This window comes from Spermophilus citellus (genome assembly GCF_964194105.1).
Source record: "Spermophilus citellus genome assembly, chromosome: 3".
NCBI lineage: Eukaryota > Metazoa > Chordata > Mammalia > Rodentia > Sciuridae > Spermophilus > Spermophilus citellus.
Window position 1 is genome coordinate 57561804 of NC_138184.1, and position 17785 is coordinate 57579588.

At 46.8% G+C, this 17785-nt stretch overlaps 1 protein-coding gene across 3 annotated transcripts in view; it reads right to left on the reverse strand.

Moving 5' to 3' along the window:
* PRICKLE2 (prickle planar cell polarity protein 2) overlaps window positions 1–17785 on the reverse strand; it is a 334763-nt gene that overhangs the window by 68290 nt on the left and 248688 nt on the right. For all 3 annotated transcript variants that reach the window (XM_081284129.1, XM_081284131.1, XM_081284130.1), the window contains one exon: window positions 15393–15576. In XM_081284129.1, the coding sequence (XP_081140255.1) occupies window positions 15393–15576 (184 nt within the window). The remainder of the gene's footprint in view (window positions 1–15392; window positions 15577–17785) is intronic.

A 17785-nucleotide genomic window follows, 5' to 3' on the forward strand; every position in this document is an offset into this window, starting at 1 on the left:
TCCCTCCAGCCTCGTCCCTGGGTTTGGTCACCCACTGAAGGTCCCCGGCTGCCCTTCTGGAAACGGGCAGGGAGTGGATGAAACCCAAGTCTCCACTTTGCTCCAACGTCTGTAGGAAGTTTGCCTAAAACGCGGGAAGTTTCAGGGTCATTTCTCACCTGTGGCGAGTGTGGGGACAGATGCGAAAGACACGAAGAGAAAGGACCTCAAAATATGAGTATTGGCACGATTTTTTAAAAAAGAGAAGCTCTCCAAAATTATGTTTTGTTTTTGGCACCGGGGATCCAACCCAGTGGTGCTCAACCACTGAGCCACATCCCCAGTCCCGACCCCCTTTTTAAAAATATATTTCTTTTTAGTTGTCAATGTACCTTTATTTTATTTATTTATTTGCAACTCTGAGAATTGAACCCAGTACCTCACACAGGCTAAGCAAATGAAGCCACAACCCCAGCCCTTTATATATATATATATATTTTATTTAGAGACAGGGTCTCACTGAGTTGCTTAGGGCCTTGCTAAGTTGCTGAGGCTGGCTTTGAACTCGTGGATCCTCCTGCCTCAGCCTCCCAAAGTCTCTGGGACTACAGGTGTGCACCACTGCGCCTGGCTCCAAAATGATATTTGATGTAGGATTGAACAAGAACTCAAGAGTCAGGCAAGGTGGCTCAGAAGCACAATGTCAGGCAGGCTATTCAAGATGAATAGGAAAAATCATTCACATGAATTCTAAAAGACCATATTAAGAAGTGCCTGAGGTAAGACCACTACCATATTTAAAAGGAAGTCAGAAATTCTGAGTTACATTTTCATGTTAAATTAAAATGCAAAATGTATTTAAAAGGGATGTGGCAAATATCCTGTTACATGGAATAACAGAATATTTGTTAAAAACAAATGAAGCAGCCAGTTATGGTGGTGCACACCTGTAACTCCAGTAGCTCAGGAGGCTGAGGCAGGAGGATCTAGAGTTCAAAGCCAGCCTCAGCAACTTAGTGAGGTGCTAAGCAACTCACTGAGACCCTGTCTCTAAATGAACTATGAAAAAAAAAAAGGAATGGGGACGTGGCTCCGTGGTTAAGCACCCCTGGGTTCAATCCTCAGTACCAAAAAAAAAAAAAAAAAAAAAATCTAGCACGCCATGAAGCAAAATGTAAAGCCGGGCAAATGGGAGCCCTGGAATTGCACTGAACCTGGAAAACAGCCTCACTGAAATCCTACCTAGACTCCTGATCCGCACACAGCAGGTCATTAATAACTACTGAACGAACACGTGGCTGAACACGCCAATGAATGATGGGCAGACAGATGGATGGGTGGAAAGATGAAGGAAGGAAGAAATTATCTGTTGATTCGATGGTGGATCCATCATCCAACCATCCCAAGGAATGACTCAAAGCATCTCATGAGTCCTCAGCAGAGGAGATTACATCAACTCAACTCCACCGGCCCGCAGTGTAGACTGCTCTGTGAGCAGAGAGGAGTGTGTAGCTGTGAACTCACAAGGGAGTTCACACCGAGGCCCCCCTCGAGGTCTGTAGGATCCCAGGTGGCGGTGACTCTAAGGTTTGCGGCCATCTGTCGGGAGAGCAGGGACCCAGCTGCTGGTCTCCTTCCTGAGCTTCCCAACGAGCCTCAAGCCTCGGCAGGTCCTGCTGGGGGAACCTGGCCATGCGGCTGCTGGTGTCATGTGGCACAAGCCCTAAAGACTGGACCCAAGTTTCCAGCCCCATCTCTGACAGCTGGCTGGAAACGAGTTTGTGAACAGGCACTTTGCACGCTGTAGACACGGGCTGTTTCCCATCCCTACCCCGTGACATCATGCACTTTTTTGGCCAAGATCAACACAGCACGGTCCTGTGACTGCCTCCCCGAGGACCGTGAGGCGTGATGCTGTGGGGACTCCTCATCCTCCCTGTCCTGATCACCTTTTGCATTGCACTGAAATCCCTGGGGTGAGTGACAGGGAAGCTCACCAGGAGACCAGGCTAAGGGGAAACGGAACCCAGTTGGGTCGGGAAGACATGCATCTCGCTGCAGCCCTGAAATTCCCTTCTGAGCTCAGCGTGCACTAATGGAGTCATGAAGCCAAGACAACCAACGCTCTGCAATCGCTGTGAGCCTGATGATGGTTTTTATGGGGTTTCTAAAGGGGCTATTACATGGTGCATTCCCTCTCAAGGAGCCCAACCACCCAGCGGGCTTTGAGAGGGGAGCCACTTTGTCATTCCGCTCTCTCTACGCTCCCTACCCCAGCATCTGCCAACCTCTGTCCCTCCTGGCATAGCTTCTCACATAAAGAGAACAGATGTTAACATCTGAAAATATAGGGTTATGCTGGATGCCCGGCTCTGTGGCCCCAGCCAAGTGCTGGTGGGTCACAGATATATAATTCACGGCCAGCCAGGTGCGGTGACAGATGCCTATAATCCCAGCAGCTCAGGAGGCTGAGGCAGGAGGATCGCCCGCCTCAGTAACTTAGCAAGGCCCTAAGCAACTCAGTGAGACCCTGTCTCTAAATAAAATATCTTTAAAAGGCTGGGGATGTGACTCAGAGGTTAAGAGACCCTGGGTTCAATCCCCGGTACAAAAAAAAAAAAAAAGATTCATGGCGGAACAGTCATGGGGATTGGAGCATCTTCTGGGACACCAGCCAAGGAGGGAGTGTGGAAAGTAGGACCTGGGAAAGGATTTAGAAGGATCTCGAGTTTTCCTTTCACCAAAAGCCTGTATAGAGATGCTATCTAGGATGCTGTCTATCATGTCAGCTGTGGGGGCAGGAAGCTGGGGGTGGAGTGGGTGTCTTCTGGGCTCTTCCACTGTTACCTCCTGCATGTGAGTTGCTCGTACATCTTGAAGCCCCAGATCATGAGGGCGGTCATGACAGCAGCTACCATTAACTGAGCACCTACTCTGTGTCAACATGCTCCTTGGATCTTTTCAGACATTAACCCACTTATTCTTCACAGTTACTCTCAGACATGGACATCGGCCTCCCCATTTGACAAATAAGAAAACCGAAGCTCAGGATGTCTAAGGTTACACAGGTAAGAAATGACAGAGCCAAAACGTGGCCCCCATATTTTTTTAGGGTGGTCTTTCCCCATCACAGTGGTTCTCCAACCTCGGCCGAGGGCAAAAACACCCCAAGCCTTTGTTCAACAGACTGCTGGGCCGCGCCCCCAGAGTTTCAGATCACGGGTGAGGACAAGGCCTGGGAATCTGGATTTTCGGGGAAACTTCCCAGGGGATCCTAGAGCTGTGGGGGGCAGGGAGGTACATTTCAAAACACACTGAGAGAGGCCGACTCATTCTGGGTCCTCTGACTACAGCGCCATGTAAGGACTCAGCTCAAATGTCAGGGCTCCAAGGCGGCTTGTCTTGTGATCCAATCTAAAGCAGGTTTTCTCCAACGCAGCGAACCTCAGCCTGCGGTCAGCTGAGGCCACAGCCTGCTTTTGGAAATGAGGGTTTACAGTTACACGGCCACATCCATTCTTTGTTTGACGCAGTGCCTGTGACTGCGTTTGTGCTAGACACTGGAGCTGTCTGCTGTCAGAGAAGCCTCAAGTATTTACTCCTGGCTCTTTGCAAAACTAGTATCTCAAGCCTGTGCTCGAAATCAAGGGTTTTAGATGTGCTTTGCTTGTTCAGTTGTGATTTTTTTTTGTGTGTGTGTGTGTGCCAAGGATTGAACCCGCAGGCTCTTAACCACTGAGCCCCATCCCCAGCCCTATTTTGTATTTTATTTAGAGACAGGGTCTCACTGAGTTGCTCAGGGCTTCACTAAGTTGCTGAGGCTGGCTTTGAACTCAAAATCCTCCTGCCTCAGCCTCCAGAGCTTCTGGGATTACAGGCCTGCACCACCGTGCCCGGCTTCAGGTGTGAATCTGTTTGCACCCTTATGGTCAGGGACACTTGTGTCCCCCAGTTCCTAGGAAAGCACCTGGCAGGTGGTTGGCAGCCACTCAGTATTTTCTGGATGTACAGGTATCACTATTGATCACCCAGGGGTGTGACACTGAGCCAGGATCCTACACAAAAGTCCCCGGAAGAAGCAAAGGCTGAAGCAGGGAGGGTGAGGAGCCCAGCACCAACAGGAATTACCACCGGGGAAAGCCAGCCTTGAAGGTAGAGCCAAGTGACTTCCTCCAGGGGTGGGGAGACCAGGGGTGGGCAGAAGACAGACTCCTGAGTCACCAAGTCAACCTGAGATGAGGAGAGATTCCAGACTCTCAGCATGAAAGCGCCTACTGTGACCCACACTATGTCCTCCTCCCACAGGCCGGCCGGCCTCCTAGGAGCTGATCCTGGTGGAGCACCATGGAAGAGGCAGAGAGGGGGAGGACGAGCGGGGCTCTGGAGTCAGGCAGACGGCTGGCACTGGCACCTCGGTTTCCGATCATCTCTGAGCCTCGATATATTCATGGGAGGTTTAGTTTATTATTTTTTATTAATATAGTTTTTTCTTTGATCTTTTTAGTTACACATGACAGTAGAGTGCATTTTGACCTATCACACATACATGGAGTCTAGCTTCCCATTCTTGTGGTTGGACGTGATGTGGAGTTTCCCTGGTCGTGTGTTCATATATGAACACGGGAAAGTTCTGTCCCATTCACTCCACTGTCTTTCCCATTCCCATCCCTCTCCTTGCCCTTCATTCCCCTTTGTCTAATTCAGTGAACTTCTAGTCTTCTCTACTCCCCCCTTATTGTGAATTAGCATCCACACATCAGAGAGAACATTTCATCTTTGGTCTTTTGGGGACTAGCTTATTTCATTTGGCATGATAGTCTCCAGTTCCATCTATTTACTGGCAAATGCCATCATTTCTTTCTTCTTTAAGACTGAGTAATATCCCATTGTGTATACACCACATTTCCTTTATCCATTCATCTGTTGAAGGAGACCCAGGTTGGTTCCATAGCTTAGCTATTGTGAGTTGAGCTGCTAGAGACATTAATGTGGCTGTGTCACTGTAGTGTTCCGATTTTCAGTCCTTTGGGTATATACTGAGGAATGGCTAACTGGGTCAAATGGTGGTTCCATTCCCAGTTTTCTGAGGAATCTCCACCCTGCTTTCCAGAGTGGTTGCCAATTTGCAGTCCCCCCAGCAATGTGTGAGTGAGCCTTGTCCCCACATCCTCGCCAACATTCATTGTTACTTGTGTTTTTGATAATTGCCATTCTGACTGGAGTGAAAGGGAATCTCAGTGTAGTTTCAATTTTCATTTCTCTAAATCCTGGAGATGTTGAACATTTCTTCATATATTTGTTGATCCTTTGTATTTTTTCTTCTGTGTGGTGCCCGTTCGTTTCATGGAGGATTTAAACCTTGGATTCAACGTGACTGTTCACACAACATCTGTGTTCCACAGCTAACGTGAGGTGCCTTGCATTATTTTAGGCTCTGAGTGTCACAGTGGTGGACGTATACCTCCCTCCAAAGGATTCGCCTTTTTAGAAGGCAGGCAGACGATATCAAGGGGCAGATGGAGGTAAATACATGCCAAGTGCCAGCTACGGACAAAGCCCAAAGCAAAGCTCTCCCGGGTGCTTCCTGGCCCACTCTGCACAGGGATCTTGGTCACTCCATCTCCGCTTGCTGCACATGGTTGACTGGACTCCCAGAGCCAAGCATGGCAGTGGGACTTCCCAGCCTTCAGGGCCATGGACATCCTGGCCAAAGCGGAACATTTCAAAGGCTCCAATTGCTCTCCTCAAAATCACACTCTGACACTCTTCCAACACTCTTTTTTTGGGGGGGTGGGGTGGGTGGGTACCAGGGATTGAACTCAGGGGCACTTGACCACTGAGCCCCATCCCCAGCCCTGTTTTGTACTTTTTTTAGAGACAGGGTCTCACTGAGTTGCTTGGGGCCTCACTAAGGTGCTGAGGCTGGCTTTGAATTCGCCATCCTCCTGCCTCAGCCTCCCAAAATGCTGGGATTACAGGTGTGGGCTGTGGCACCCACCCACCCCAAACCCTTTGTGTGGAAGATTGGTATTGATCTCATTTCATTTCTGAGCTTCCCTCAAACTAACACTTTAGCTTCTGTAATAAGCTAGATCTTTGTGTTAACAGGCTTCTTCAAGCTGTTCAGCAGCAATTCAAAAGCCACCTCCTCAGAGAGGCAACACCCCGGTCCGCATTTGTGATCTCAGAAGTGGTTTTATGTTGTTCAGAGGACAGATTAAATGAGACACAACTGGAAAAAGCAGAGTTCACTAAGGGTGGCTATTATTATTATTATTATTATTATTATTATTTTAGTACCTGGGGTTGAACCCTGGGGTGCTTAAGCACTGAGACACATCCCCAGCCCTTTTTTTATATTTCATTGAGAGAAAGGATCTTGCTAAGTTGCTTAGGACCTCACTAAGTTGCTGAGGCTGGCTTTGAACTAGAAATCCTCCTGCCTCAGCCTCCCGAGCCTCTGGGATTACAGGCTTGCGCCACCACACCTGGCTGCTATCATTATTATGGATGTCATTGTACTTAAAAACATTTGGAATTATCTTGATCCCTTATTTGTGTTTTGACTGATTTGCATCTCTGCCCTTAGGACTGCAGAGTGGCAGAAACCATGATTATGTTGTTTACTGTTTTATCCCCAGTGCCAGACAGCACCTGGCACACAGTAGGTACCTGAGGAATATCTGCTGAGTAAGTGAATTTAAAAAAAAATTTAAAAAGCCCAATGGCCATTCCTTTTTGATAAATTTTCTAGCACGTGCTTCAACTCATTCATTCCGCTCTTCCTTAGGGAGAAAAACCCAGTGCCTGCTGCCAAGAAGCCCAGAGAGCAGCCATTAGAGACAAGCACTGAACAGGCTCTGAGTTTGAGGGGGCATTGCAGAGTCTCCTGCTGGCCTGTTAATCCCCAGGAGAGACCTGCATGGAGAGCCTTCTTCTTGGTGGCAAGGTTCTTTGATGACGGAGCAGTCTACAGAAAACGCTCCGGGGACTCCTTCTTCCCTGGCCCGGGGTCTGTGATGTTGCAGCAAATCTCGGGCCCCAAGAAAAGTGGGTGGCAGGGTTCCGTTCTTTGGCAGATGGCCCCGCAGCCTGCTTAGGGCACTGGATAATTCAAGATCAGGTGCTCTGTCTGGGCCTCTGTCCAAGTCACTCAGGCTCAGTGAAGCCGAGCACTTCATTAGAATGAAGTCACACCTTCCTGACAACCCGGATCAGGGATCCAGAGACAGAAAGACTCCTGTGTCGGCAGAATTTGAAATGATTTTAATGAAAGCCTTTGAGAAGGTCAGGCAGGAATCTGAGGTTCCTGTAAACCCTCCTCCCGCGTCTCCACCTGAGCCTCCTCTTTCCTGGGTCGTCCCATGTCTGTCTGTCCCTCTGGCACATCCCAGGGCAAGAGGAGTCAGCTAGACAGTTGATATTCCTTCCCAACAAGGGAGGGGAAGAATCAACTGTTTTATTAAGCAACTTCTACGTGCTTTACTAGTACTTTCTCACCTGGGGCCAGATCACCCCTGAGATCCACAGGTCTAGGAGAGCTGGTTCCAGGGTCTGGTTATCAGAGATTAACTCCATCTCTGCTCCTGATGAGCTGTGTGGTCTGGGGCAAGTTATTCAATTGCAGAGCCTTGGTTTACCCACCTATATAATGGAAGACAGGAATAATGATCACCAGATGAGGCCGCTATGAGGATCAAGTATGGTATGCAGCAAGGGTTAAAAGAGCGGTGGACACATGGCTCGTATTCAGTGAAAGCTGAACGGCCTCCTACATCACTGCTGTCATCCTCAGGAACACGGGGAAACCGAGGCTTCTGGAAGCTGAACCCCTTTCCTGGGCTCAGAAACTGGCGGGTGGTCAGTGGTCAGATTTGCTTGACACCAGACGCCAGGCTGTGTGCCCTCGGGGGTCTGCTGCTTCCTTGACAGGCTGTGGCTCCCCAGGAGCTCTGCACACTTCGATGACGACACAAATGGCACCCTCCTTTGAAATCATAGCATGCTTCTGCCAGGCCCCAACTCCTCCCCACAGGACTCTAGATCCTGAGTCTTCGGAGTCACCGGTGCAGAAGCAGATTCGCACGGAAGCACGGTCCTTGCCAACGTGCTCCTGTCTCCCCCCAGTTTACAACCCAAGAAAACGGCCCGTGCTCGGGGAGTCCTGCTTAGAACAATATTTTCACCAGCAGCTCGGGAGGCTGAGGCAGGAGGTTCGTGTGTTCAAAGCCAGCCTCTCAGCCACTTAGCGAGGCCCTCAGCAACTCAGTGAGACCCTGTCTCTAAATAAACTATAAAAAGGGTTGGGGATGTGGGCTTAGTGCTTAAACACCCCCGGGTTCCATCCCTGGTCCCCAAACAAAAAGAATAGATATTTTCAGAAGCAGAGGGATTGGGAATCATTGATACAGAATGGTCATTTATGGGAAAACAATCTAACAAACTTTTCACCTCTGCAATGTGATACAAACCTGAACACTTGGGGCTCTGCGGGGGACACCTGCCACTCGCCTGTCTCTTAGCCAGTACTTGCCGGGTGCCTCCCAGGTAGCAGGCACTTGGCTCAATGCTGTAGGAATTCCTCAAGCACCAAGCAGGCAAGACTCCTGTCCTCCTGGGTCTTCAAGAAAACGGGCGGAGCCAAATATTAAACAAATAATCACACCAATAGGTCTCTAATTATGAGGTGGATAAGCATTAATAAGGAAAATTGCAGGGTCTGTCACAAAAGCCTGCAACTGGAGACCTGCTCTTGAATCAGGGGGCTGGTCAGAGAAGCTCTTTGAAGAGATTTAAAGGATACTGATGGATGAGTAATGGTCACTAAAATAGCAGCCCAATAAAGAATCTGATGTATTCCCAGGAGACGTACGTTAGTTAGTCTTGCAGGACTCAAAACCAAGTAATTCACCTCCGTCTCTGGGTGGTGTGGGGTGTTCTGTTTTACCTCATATGGGAGAAGGCTTTAGCCCCAAACTGGGCAAGGACTCATGGTATCTATTCTTTGTTCTTCCTGTAACAATTTGAATGAAGCAAAAAGCAGATTGATCTGGACAAATGACCTAATAACCACTTTTTGTGTACAAAAGCAGTTAAGCCAGGCACAGTAGTGCACAACAATAATCCCAGCAACCTGGGAGGCTGAAGCAGGAGGATTGAAAGTTTGAGGCCAGCCTCAGTGACTTAGCAAGGCCCTATGCAACTCAGCAAGACCCTGTCTCAAAAACAAACATTAAAAAAAAGCTGGGGATGTGTTTCAGTGGTTAAGCCCCCCAGGGTTCAATCCCTAGTACCAATCAATCAACAAACCACAGTTAAAGCCAAGTTAAAAATCAGGTTTCATTTTTTTGTGTGTGATTATGTCAAAATGTGTCCTAATGGTTTATATATATGACTAACCTTCAGAGACAAAAAATTGGAGATACTCACATTGAGGATGCTCCGTGGATATTTGGAGAATCCAAAATGTCAGTAAAAAGGACGTTTGCTCATCAGAAGCAATATAAAGTTCTCTTAGATTGTCACGGAGCAGAATAGAAAAACCATGGCTACGTGGACCCAGTGAAGACTCTACCCAGAGGACCCGCCAGTTACCACCTTACTGGAGGGCAGCTTGACATAATGAATCAAAAGCCTTAAAGAGGGCTCCATATGACCCCTGGACTCTAGGTAGAGGAGCAGGCAGCCATTCAGGGTCCCCAGAGGCAGCTGCTGAGGCCCTGTGCAAAGGGGATCTACCAGTAATGCAAATAGCTAGAACAGACATTCATCTTGGTGGCACTCCTGGCACTTGGGATGGTCAACTCTCCTTCCTGTGGGGTCATCTGACACTTGTGAGACTATTGGGCATCTCAAGTCTCCACTCCTGGGCTCCTGGAGTCCACCCATCATTCAGACAACAACCGGCCCCTCCCAAAGGGACATGTTAGAGCGCCCCCTGGTGCCGGGCGGTGGCATTGCAGTTAGAAACCACCCCTGGGAAACCATCTGGCTGTCACTCAGGACCATCGACTGAGACAGAAGGCGAAGGAAAATGCTCCAACAGGCGAAGAGCGAAGAACCAGCGGGGCAGGTAGAGGACACGTCGCGTAACTGTGCAAAACAAAACTGACCTGCTTGTCTGCATGTGGACACAGAAAAGTTGGCAAACGTTTTCCCTTGTTTGGTGCAAATACCAGTGATTTTTATTCTTCTCTAGATGCCTCGTGGTTGTTTCGTTGATTTGTTTTTCTTTCTTTATTTCCCTCTCTCTCTTTTTCTTTTCTTTCATTACCAGGGATTGAACTCAGGGGCACTGAACCACTGAGCCCCATCCCCAGCCCTATTTTGTATTTTATCTAGAGACAGGGTCTCACTGAGTTGCTTAGGACCTCACTAAGTTGCTGAGGCTGGCTTTGAACTCGAGATCCTCCTGCCTCAGCCTCCCAAGCTGCTGGGATTACAGGAGTGCGCCACGGCGCCTAGCTTACATGTTTCAGGTTTTAACATTTTTTTATTTTTATTTTTTAAGGGGAAAGTCTTCCCTTTATAAAAGGACAAGAAAGGACTGGGGCTGGGGCTCAGTACTTGCTAGCATGTGTGAGGCACTGAGTTCGGTCCTCAGCACCACATAAAAATAAACAAATAAAATAAAGGTATAAAAAATTCTTAAAAAAAAAGCCAGGTGTGGTAGTTGCACACCTGTCATCCCAGCAGCTTTGAAGGCTGAGGCAGGAGGACCATGAGTTCAAAGCCAGCCTCAGCAACAGCAATGCCCTAAGCAACTCAGGGAGACCCTGTCTGTAAATAAAATAGAAAAAAGGGCTGAGGATGTGGCTCAGTGGTCCAGTGCCCCTAAATTCAATCCCTGGTACCAACAAACAAACAAACAGACTTCTTATGTTTTGGAGAATGAACTGATGTCCCATCCACAGACAGGTCCTCCTGCCACTCCAATTCTTGTTTGGATGTAGTGAAGATGGCAGGGTTGGCCTCAGAGACCACCAGCCCCTGCTCCAGTAACATGAACCGCACCTCTTCACTCTGTTGAAAACCTGAACGTGTTACATGGTGTAGTTGTTATACAGGAGGTAGAAAATAGTAGGTGCTAAATAAACGTGTACCAAGTAGTCATTCTCTTTTGTCTTGACTCGGGCAGAATTTTGCAGAGATACCTGGGGTTTTTAGGATCCCTTTCACCCAGTGGTTCTTCCTTCTCCCAGGAAGGCAAGGCCACCTTCGGAGATATATTTGGTGTCGCACCTAGCATCTAGTGGGCCGGGTCAGGGATGCCGCTAAGCATCTTGGGATCTGCGCCAAATGACTTTCTAGCTGGAAAGGTCAGCGTTACTGCGGGTCAGAAATCCTGCTCACCATAGAAGGATTTCTGCCATAGCTTGTCAACAGTTCTCCAGATTCTTACTGAAGTATTACATTCTGTAAATTTCTCACCATAGAATCTGTAGGAGACAGGGTATAGACCTCAGTTCTGCTAGTCTCTGGATGGCATTATGTTCCTTATTTGGAGATGGCGTGGTGGCGCCTGCCTAATCCCAGCAGCTGGGGAGGCTGAGGCAGGAGGATCTCAAGTTTGAGGCCAGCCTCAGCAATTTAGTGAGGCCCTAAGCAACTCGGTGAGACCCTGTCTCTCAATAAAATATAAAGCAGGCTAGGGATGTGGCTCAGTGGTAAGTGCCCCGGGTTCAATCCCTGATAGGAAAAAAAAAATTTTTTTTTCTTATTTGGAATGAGCAGAAGCAAAGGACATTAACAACATCTCTGATTAGTTTTCGGCCCAGTCATTTGAAATCACAAGATAAATGTCTTTCCTTTCTAGCATCATCTGTTATATTTATCATTTTCCACACTATTTTAAGAAGGCTGGGTTTTGCAGCTAGTGGAGCTTGTGAAACTAAATGCTTGTCTTCAAAATACTTCTCTTAAATGGGAGGTGGCTTTTCGTTTGCATTACATTAAATTGAAGGCATTTCTCAGAAGAAATAGAATAACAAAGAGCATCACCTGAAGGGACTTTAGCAACCCCGAGATCAGCGGGGAAGATGAAAGGTTCCCAGCTCCAATGGAAGCAGGTCCCTCCGCCCTAACTATCCTTTAGTATCCCCCTCGGCTCAGAGCAGGTGAACAGTCTCTGTGATTTCTCTTGATAGAAAAACAGGTTTAATCCAATCGCAGACAACTAATACCCTGTGAAACATCAGAATTTTTATTAGGAAAAGATATTTAGGGCTCAAGTTTTTCTAATCTTACAGTATATTGAACAGCTTTTCAAAGTCACAAATAGCTTTGCAAATAACAGACTTGCAAAGACCTCATAATTTGAAATTTGAAACCCATTTCTTCCAAGCAGCAGGATCCCATCAAACACCTTTAATAGCCATTCACCTTTTATTGGGCAAATAGAGACCCTTCAAATAACTTGAAAAGATATTCCCTCCCTGCAGAGCACTTCTCTCCTCTCCTTTCTTTCTTTCTTTCTTTTTTTTTTTTTTAAAAAGAGAGAGTGAGAGAGGAGAGAGAGAGAGAGAATTTTTTTAATATTTATTTTTTTTAGTTTTCGGTGGACACAACATCTTTGTTGGTATGTGGTGCTGAGGATCGAACCGGGCCGCACGCATGCCAGGCGAGCGCGCTACCGCTTGAGCCACATCCCCAGCCCAAGGGCCTTACTTGCTGAGGCTGGCTTTGAACTCGAGATCCTCCTGCCTCAGCCTCCCAAGCCACTGGGATTATGGGCTTGTGTCATCACACCTGGCAGCTTTACTTCTTAACCCTTGGCATTCTGTAGGTTAGTGTCAGCTAGAGAACAGAGAAAAACTTCAGAGGAAGAGAGAATAACACGAGGTGGGACGCCCTTCCATTTGCTGGAATTGGAACCATTTGTTTAGCAGTGTTAATCATTTTTCTTTCAAAACAAATCACAGCAATTTCAGGTTAATGCTTCCCGGAGAAGTTCACTGTGGATGAGTCAAGTGACCTTCAAAAATGCCATGGGCCCTCCCTTCTGGAATTGGGGGGTTGAATCAGATCCTAGCATCAGCCACTGCCGTGGTTGGTGGAAAGCCTTCCCAGGCCTGGGTGCCATCCAGGACCCTTAATGGTGCCGGAGAACAATCGGCTTCAGCAGAAAATCGCAAACAGGTTAACTTTGGAAAGCCCAGGGCCAGATTTAGCAGGAAGCAAGGCCCTTCAGGTGTCACAAGAAACAGAATAAGCTCCTGGCTCTGCCTTGGTGTGGGGACGCCATGCTCAGGTGCTGGGGGCAGAAGGCCAACCCCTGCTGGAGTTTTCTGACAAACTCAAATACTTGTGCTTTTCTTCTTAAACTGATTATTTAAACTCAATATTTCATTTTTATTTATTTATTTATTTATTTATTTATTTATATATTTTTTTTGGTACTAGAGATTGAAGCCAGGGATGCTTAACCACTGAGCCACATCCCCAGCCCTTTTTAATATTTTATTTAGAGACAGGGTCTCCCTGAGTTTCTTTGGGCCTTGCTAAATTGTTGAGACTGGCCTCAAACTTGTGATCCTCCTGCCTCAGCCTCCTAAGCCGCTGGGATAACAGGTGTGCACCACTGAAATCTTTACTGAAACAAGAAATGAACGATAACAGCCACAACCCTCAGGCTGCTGGAAAGAGCTTATTTCCTGCCAATATCCCAACACAAAACTACCTTGGATTCCCATGCAGAAGTTTTCAGTGACTATTTCTAGTCTAAGAAAGATTATTTTCTTCTATGTAGTAAGAATCATAAAACCCAAGTGCCTGGAGGGCCTAGGAAAATAACATGAAATACATTTAATGAGGACTCAGGTGATTTAGGGACATCAACTTTTGTCTATAAATTAAAGCCTGCTCTCAACTCCCACCAGTTAGGTCTTTGCAGGAGTAAGACCATAGATTCTCAAAATCTGATATAAATACAAACACACACATCATCAGATATTTCTACTTTCCAAGTACCATTAATTAATTAACTAAAATTAATCAGCACCTAATTACTTTTAAATAATAGTTTGCTGGCTAGATAAATCCTACCTGTATGCCCAAGTTCATTTGCCAGTTTGTGAAGTTCAATAGAGAGGAAGAAAATGAGAAATAAGCAATAGAAAGAGATGCTAGACATTTCCCTCTGTTGAAGTGATGAGTGAATTCTGGGGTCTTTCATGATTATGAAGGACTCTGTGAAAGCATCACCATATCTGAAATTCCTTTTTATTTTTGGTACCAGGGATTGAACCCAGGGGCGCTTAACCACTGAGCCCCATCCCCAGCCCTTTTTATTTTTTATTTTGAGACAGGGTCTCATTGAGCTGCTGAGGGCTTCTCTGAGTTGCTGAGGCTGGCCTCAAATCTGTGATCCTCCTGCCTCAGCCTCTCCCACTCAAATCACTGGGGTTACAGGTATGCGGCACCTAAACTTTAGGCAGACCTAAAGTTCCTGATTCATAATTTCAAAGCTGTTTAAACTTTCAAAGAGTCTGACATAAAGAGCCCCAGAGAATGAGGTTTAATGGGTCAGGAGAAAGTAACGGTCAAATACTTGAGATTCTGGCAAAGCTCACAAAGAAGATGGAGAAGACACTCAGGGTATGGACCTGCTTTTAAGCTAGCCTGGGGCTGTTAGATGAGAAAATTCCAAGAACCGAAAAAAAAAAAAAAAGTACAAAGCAAAATCTATATATTACTGAGAAAAATGCAGCAGGGCAGAGAGAAACCAAGTTCTTCTCATCAAGCCAATAATATTTACCGCCTCTGGGTAATGCCCAAATATTTCAGGAAATGTCGATGTCTTTCTTTGTCAAGTCAGGCCAGACTGAATTTTGAAACACAGCATATAACACCAGGAATAATAACCAAATCAACACCTTCGCCTCCTCTTGTGCAAAGAATCTGAACAGGAAGATTCATGGCCAGGCCCCAGTGAGGTGGTGCATGCCCATAATCCCAGCAGCTCTGGAGGCTGAGGCAGGAGGATCGCCAGTTCAAAGCCGGCCTCAGCAAAAGCGAGGCCCTCAGCAACTCAGTGAGACCCTGTCTCTGAATAAAATGCAAACAGGGCTGGGGATGGGGCTCAGTGGTTGAGAGCCCCTGAGTCAATCCTAGGGAGGAAGGGAGGAAGCAAGATGCATGGCCAGTGGTCCTTCTCTTTCCCCCACCGGCAGTAACGTCTGACTGTTTCAAAGCAGCGTGTCCCAGAGTCTCTAGATGATCTGGGAACGATACAGAAGGAACCCGCAGTGGATCCCTGGTGCCCCACGTCACTTCCCTCCCTGTTTCCCTCTGACACCCCGACTCTTCTGGCCCCAAACGCTGGTCTGATGGATGAAGTCCACTCTCGCTCTGAACTGGGGTGAGGAAGGATGGCAGGACAGTGGCCAGGGCCACCCTCCCTCTGGGCACCGTACCTGCTCGGGCTTCAGCCCCGGGGGCACCCAGGCGTACTCCTCCAGGGCGCAGCCCGAGTCGTCGTCCGACGTGGAGTTCCTCTGGAAGTCGAACATGAGTTTGCTGATGGTCTTCTCCATCTCCAGGGGCATCACCGTCACCATGTGCTCCTCCTGGGGACACTTGCAGTGCAGGCAGATCTTCCTGCAGGCGGTAAAAACAGGGCAGGTCAGAGGGAGGCTGAGAAACCACCTGGTCAAGGGCCTGCCAGCCACCAGCCCTTGGATCCCACACAGCCCTGGGCGACAGGCTTCTGAGCACACCTGCCCTGTGGAGGGCGTGGCACACGCGTGTCATAGGAAAACAGCAAGAAAGGTCAGGGTTCACGAGGCACCCATGTTGAGGATGTTGACGCTGGGACCCCAGACTTCTCTTCTAAATCAGTAACCCAAGCTGGCCGCGGTGGTGCACACTGGTAATTGCAGTGTCTCAGGAGGCTGAAGCAGGAGGATCACAAGCTGGAGGCCAGCCTCAACAACTTAGCAAGACCCTGTTTCAATAAAAAATAAAAAGGGGGGTTTGCAGTGGTAGCTCAGTGGCAGAGCGCTCACCTAGCATGTGTGAGGCACTGGGTTGGGTTCCATCCTCAGCACCACATAAAATAAATAAAATAAAGGTATTATGTTCATCTACAACTAAAAAAATTAAAAAATAAAAATAAGTACATAAAAAGGGCTGAGGATGTATCTCAGAGGTAGGGTGCTCTTGGGTTCAATCCCCAGCACTGCCAAAAAAAAAGTAATAAAAAAATAAAATAAAAATAAATCAATATCCCAAGAAGAACAGTAATATAATTTTCACTTTATTAACCACTAGATATTGATCATGACCACAATTTCCTCCACTGTTATACCAATTAAATATACGAAATAAATACCCTGACCAGAAACTACCAGTAAATTCAACAAACACTGACAACATACTGTTTTTATACTTATTTATTTATGTATATATTTTGGTACCAGGGATTGAACCCAGGGGCCTTGGCCACTGAGCCACATCCCCAGCCCTATTTTACCTTTTATTTAGAGACAGAGTCTCACTCATTTGCTCATTGAGTTGCTGAGGCTGGCTTTGAACTCTCGATCCTCCTGCCTCAGCCTCCCGAGCTGCTGGGATTACAGGCGTGTAACACCAAGCCCAGCGATATACCCTTTTAATAAAAGGTTCCTAAAGCCACACTCAAAAAATAGGAAGAAATGGTTTTAAAAAGATCCATGGATGATATTTTCTTCAAGAAGAAGAGCATATGTATTTTCCCCCACTAGACAAGCCTGGCCCTGAGATCTCATGAGAAAAGCCTTTTTACCTCTATTAAAGGTCCCTGGTTTGAAATTCTAATTGGAACCCCAGATTTTCCTGTATGTTGGAAGTTTTTTATATATACAAGAAGATCATGCATCTGAATTATTTCAAAAGGTAGCAGCCAAAGATAAAAATCTCTCCCCCAAACTGAACATTTCTCTTTTAAGGTTACCATCTGTTCCCTTATCCATGGCTGCAGAAACGAAGAAGCAATCAAAACACCAAAGTCAGCGACAAGAGCATTTCTATTCCGTGTGTCCTCTGATCCTTTCTCCTGGTTCCCTTAGCAATCTTCGTTTATAAAGGCAATGAGAGAGCTCAGGATTCTGGACCCCACCCAAGACTGAATTGTCTGACAACAGCTTCGTTAAGATGAATGCTTTGCTCACATGCACAGTTCATTAGCTCCTATTATATTCATGAAATCCTACGATCATTATCCATCTCCCAAAAAGCCGTGAGCTTTAACACTACCAAACCCCCCACTACCATGTTCTCTGATAGCCACTGATCTATTTTCTGTCTCTATTGCTTTTGCCATTCTTTGTGTAAATGAAACCACACAATATTGCATTCTTGGAAACTGGTTTCTTTCACCTAAAATGATGCTAAGGTGAATCCAAGTTATAGCATGACTCAATCCCTCATTCCTCTTGATGGCTTAATAATATTCTGTTGTATGGACATACCACAATTCATGTTCACCAGCTGATGAATATTTGGACTCTTTTGTCTTTTGTGAATAATGCTGCTCTGAATTTAGATACAAGATTTTTTTTGTGTGTGTGTGGCTACATGGTTTCATTCCCCATGAGATGCTATGTAGGGATGAGATGCTTATGTTTATGTTTAATATTTTGAGGGACTGTCAAACTGTATTACAATATATCTGCACCACTGCCTTTATCAACTTCAGTGAAGGAGGGTTCCATTTTCCCCTACATCCTTGACAAACTTGTTACGGTCTATCTTTTTGACTGTAGCCATCCTAGTGCGTATGAAGGTGTCTAATTGTAGTTTTGCATTTCCTTAATGGCTAATCAAGGTG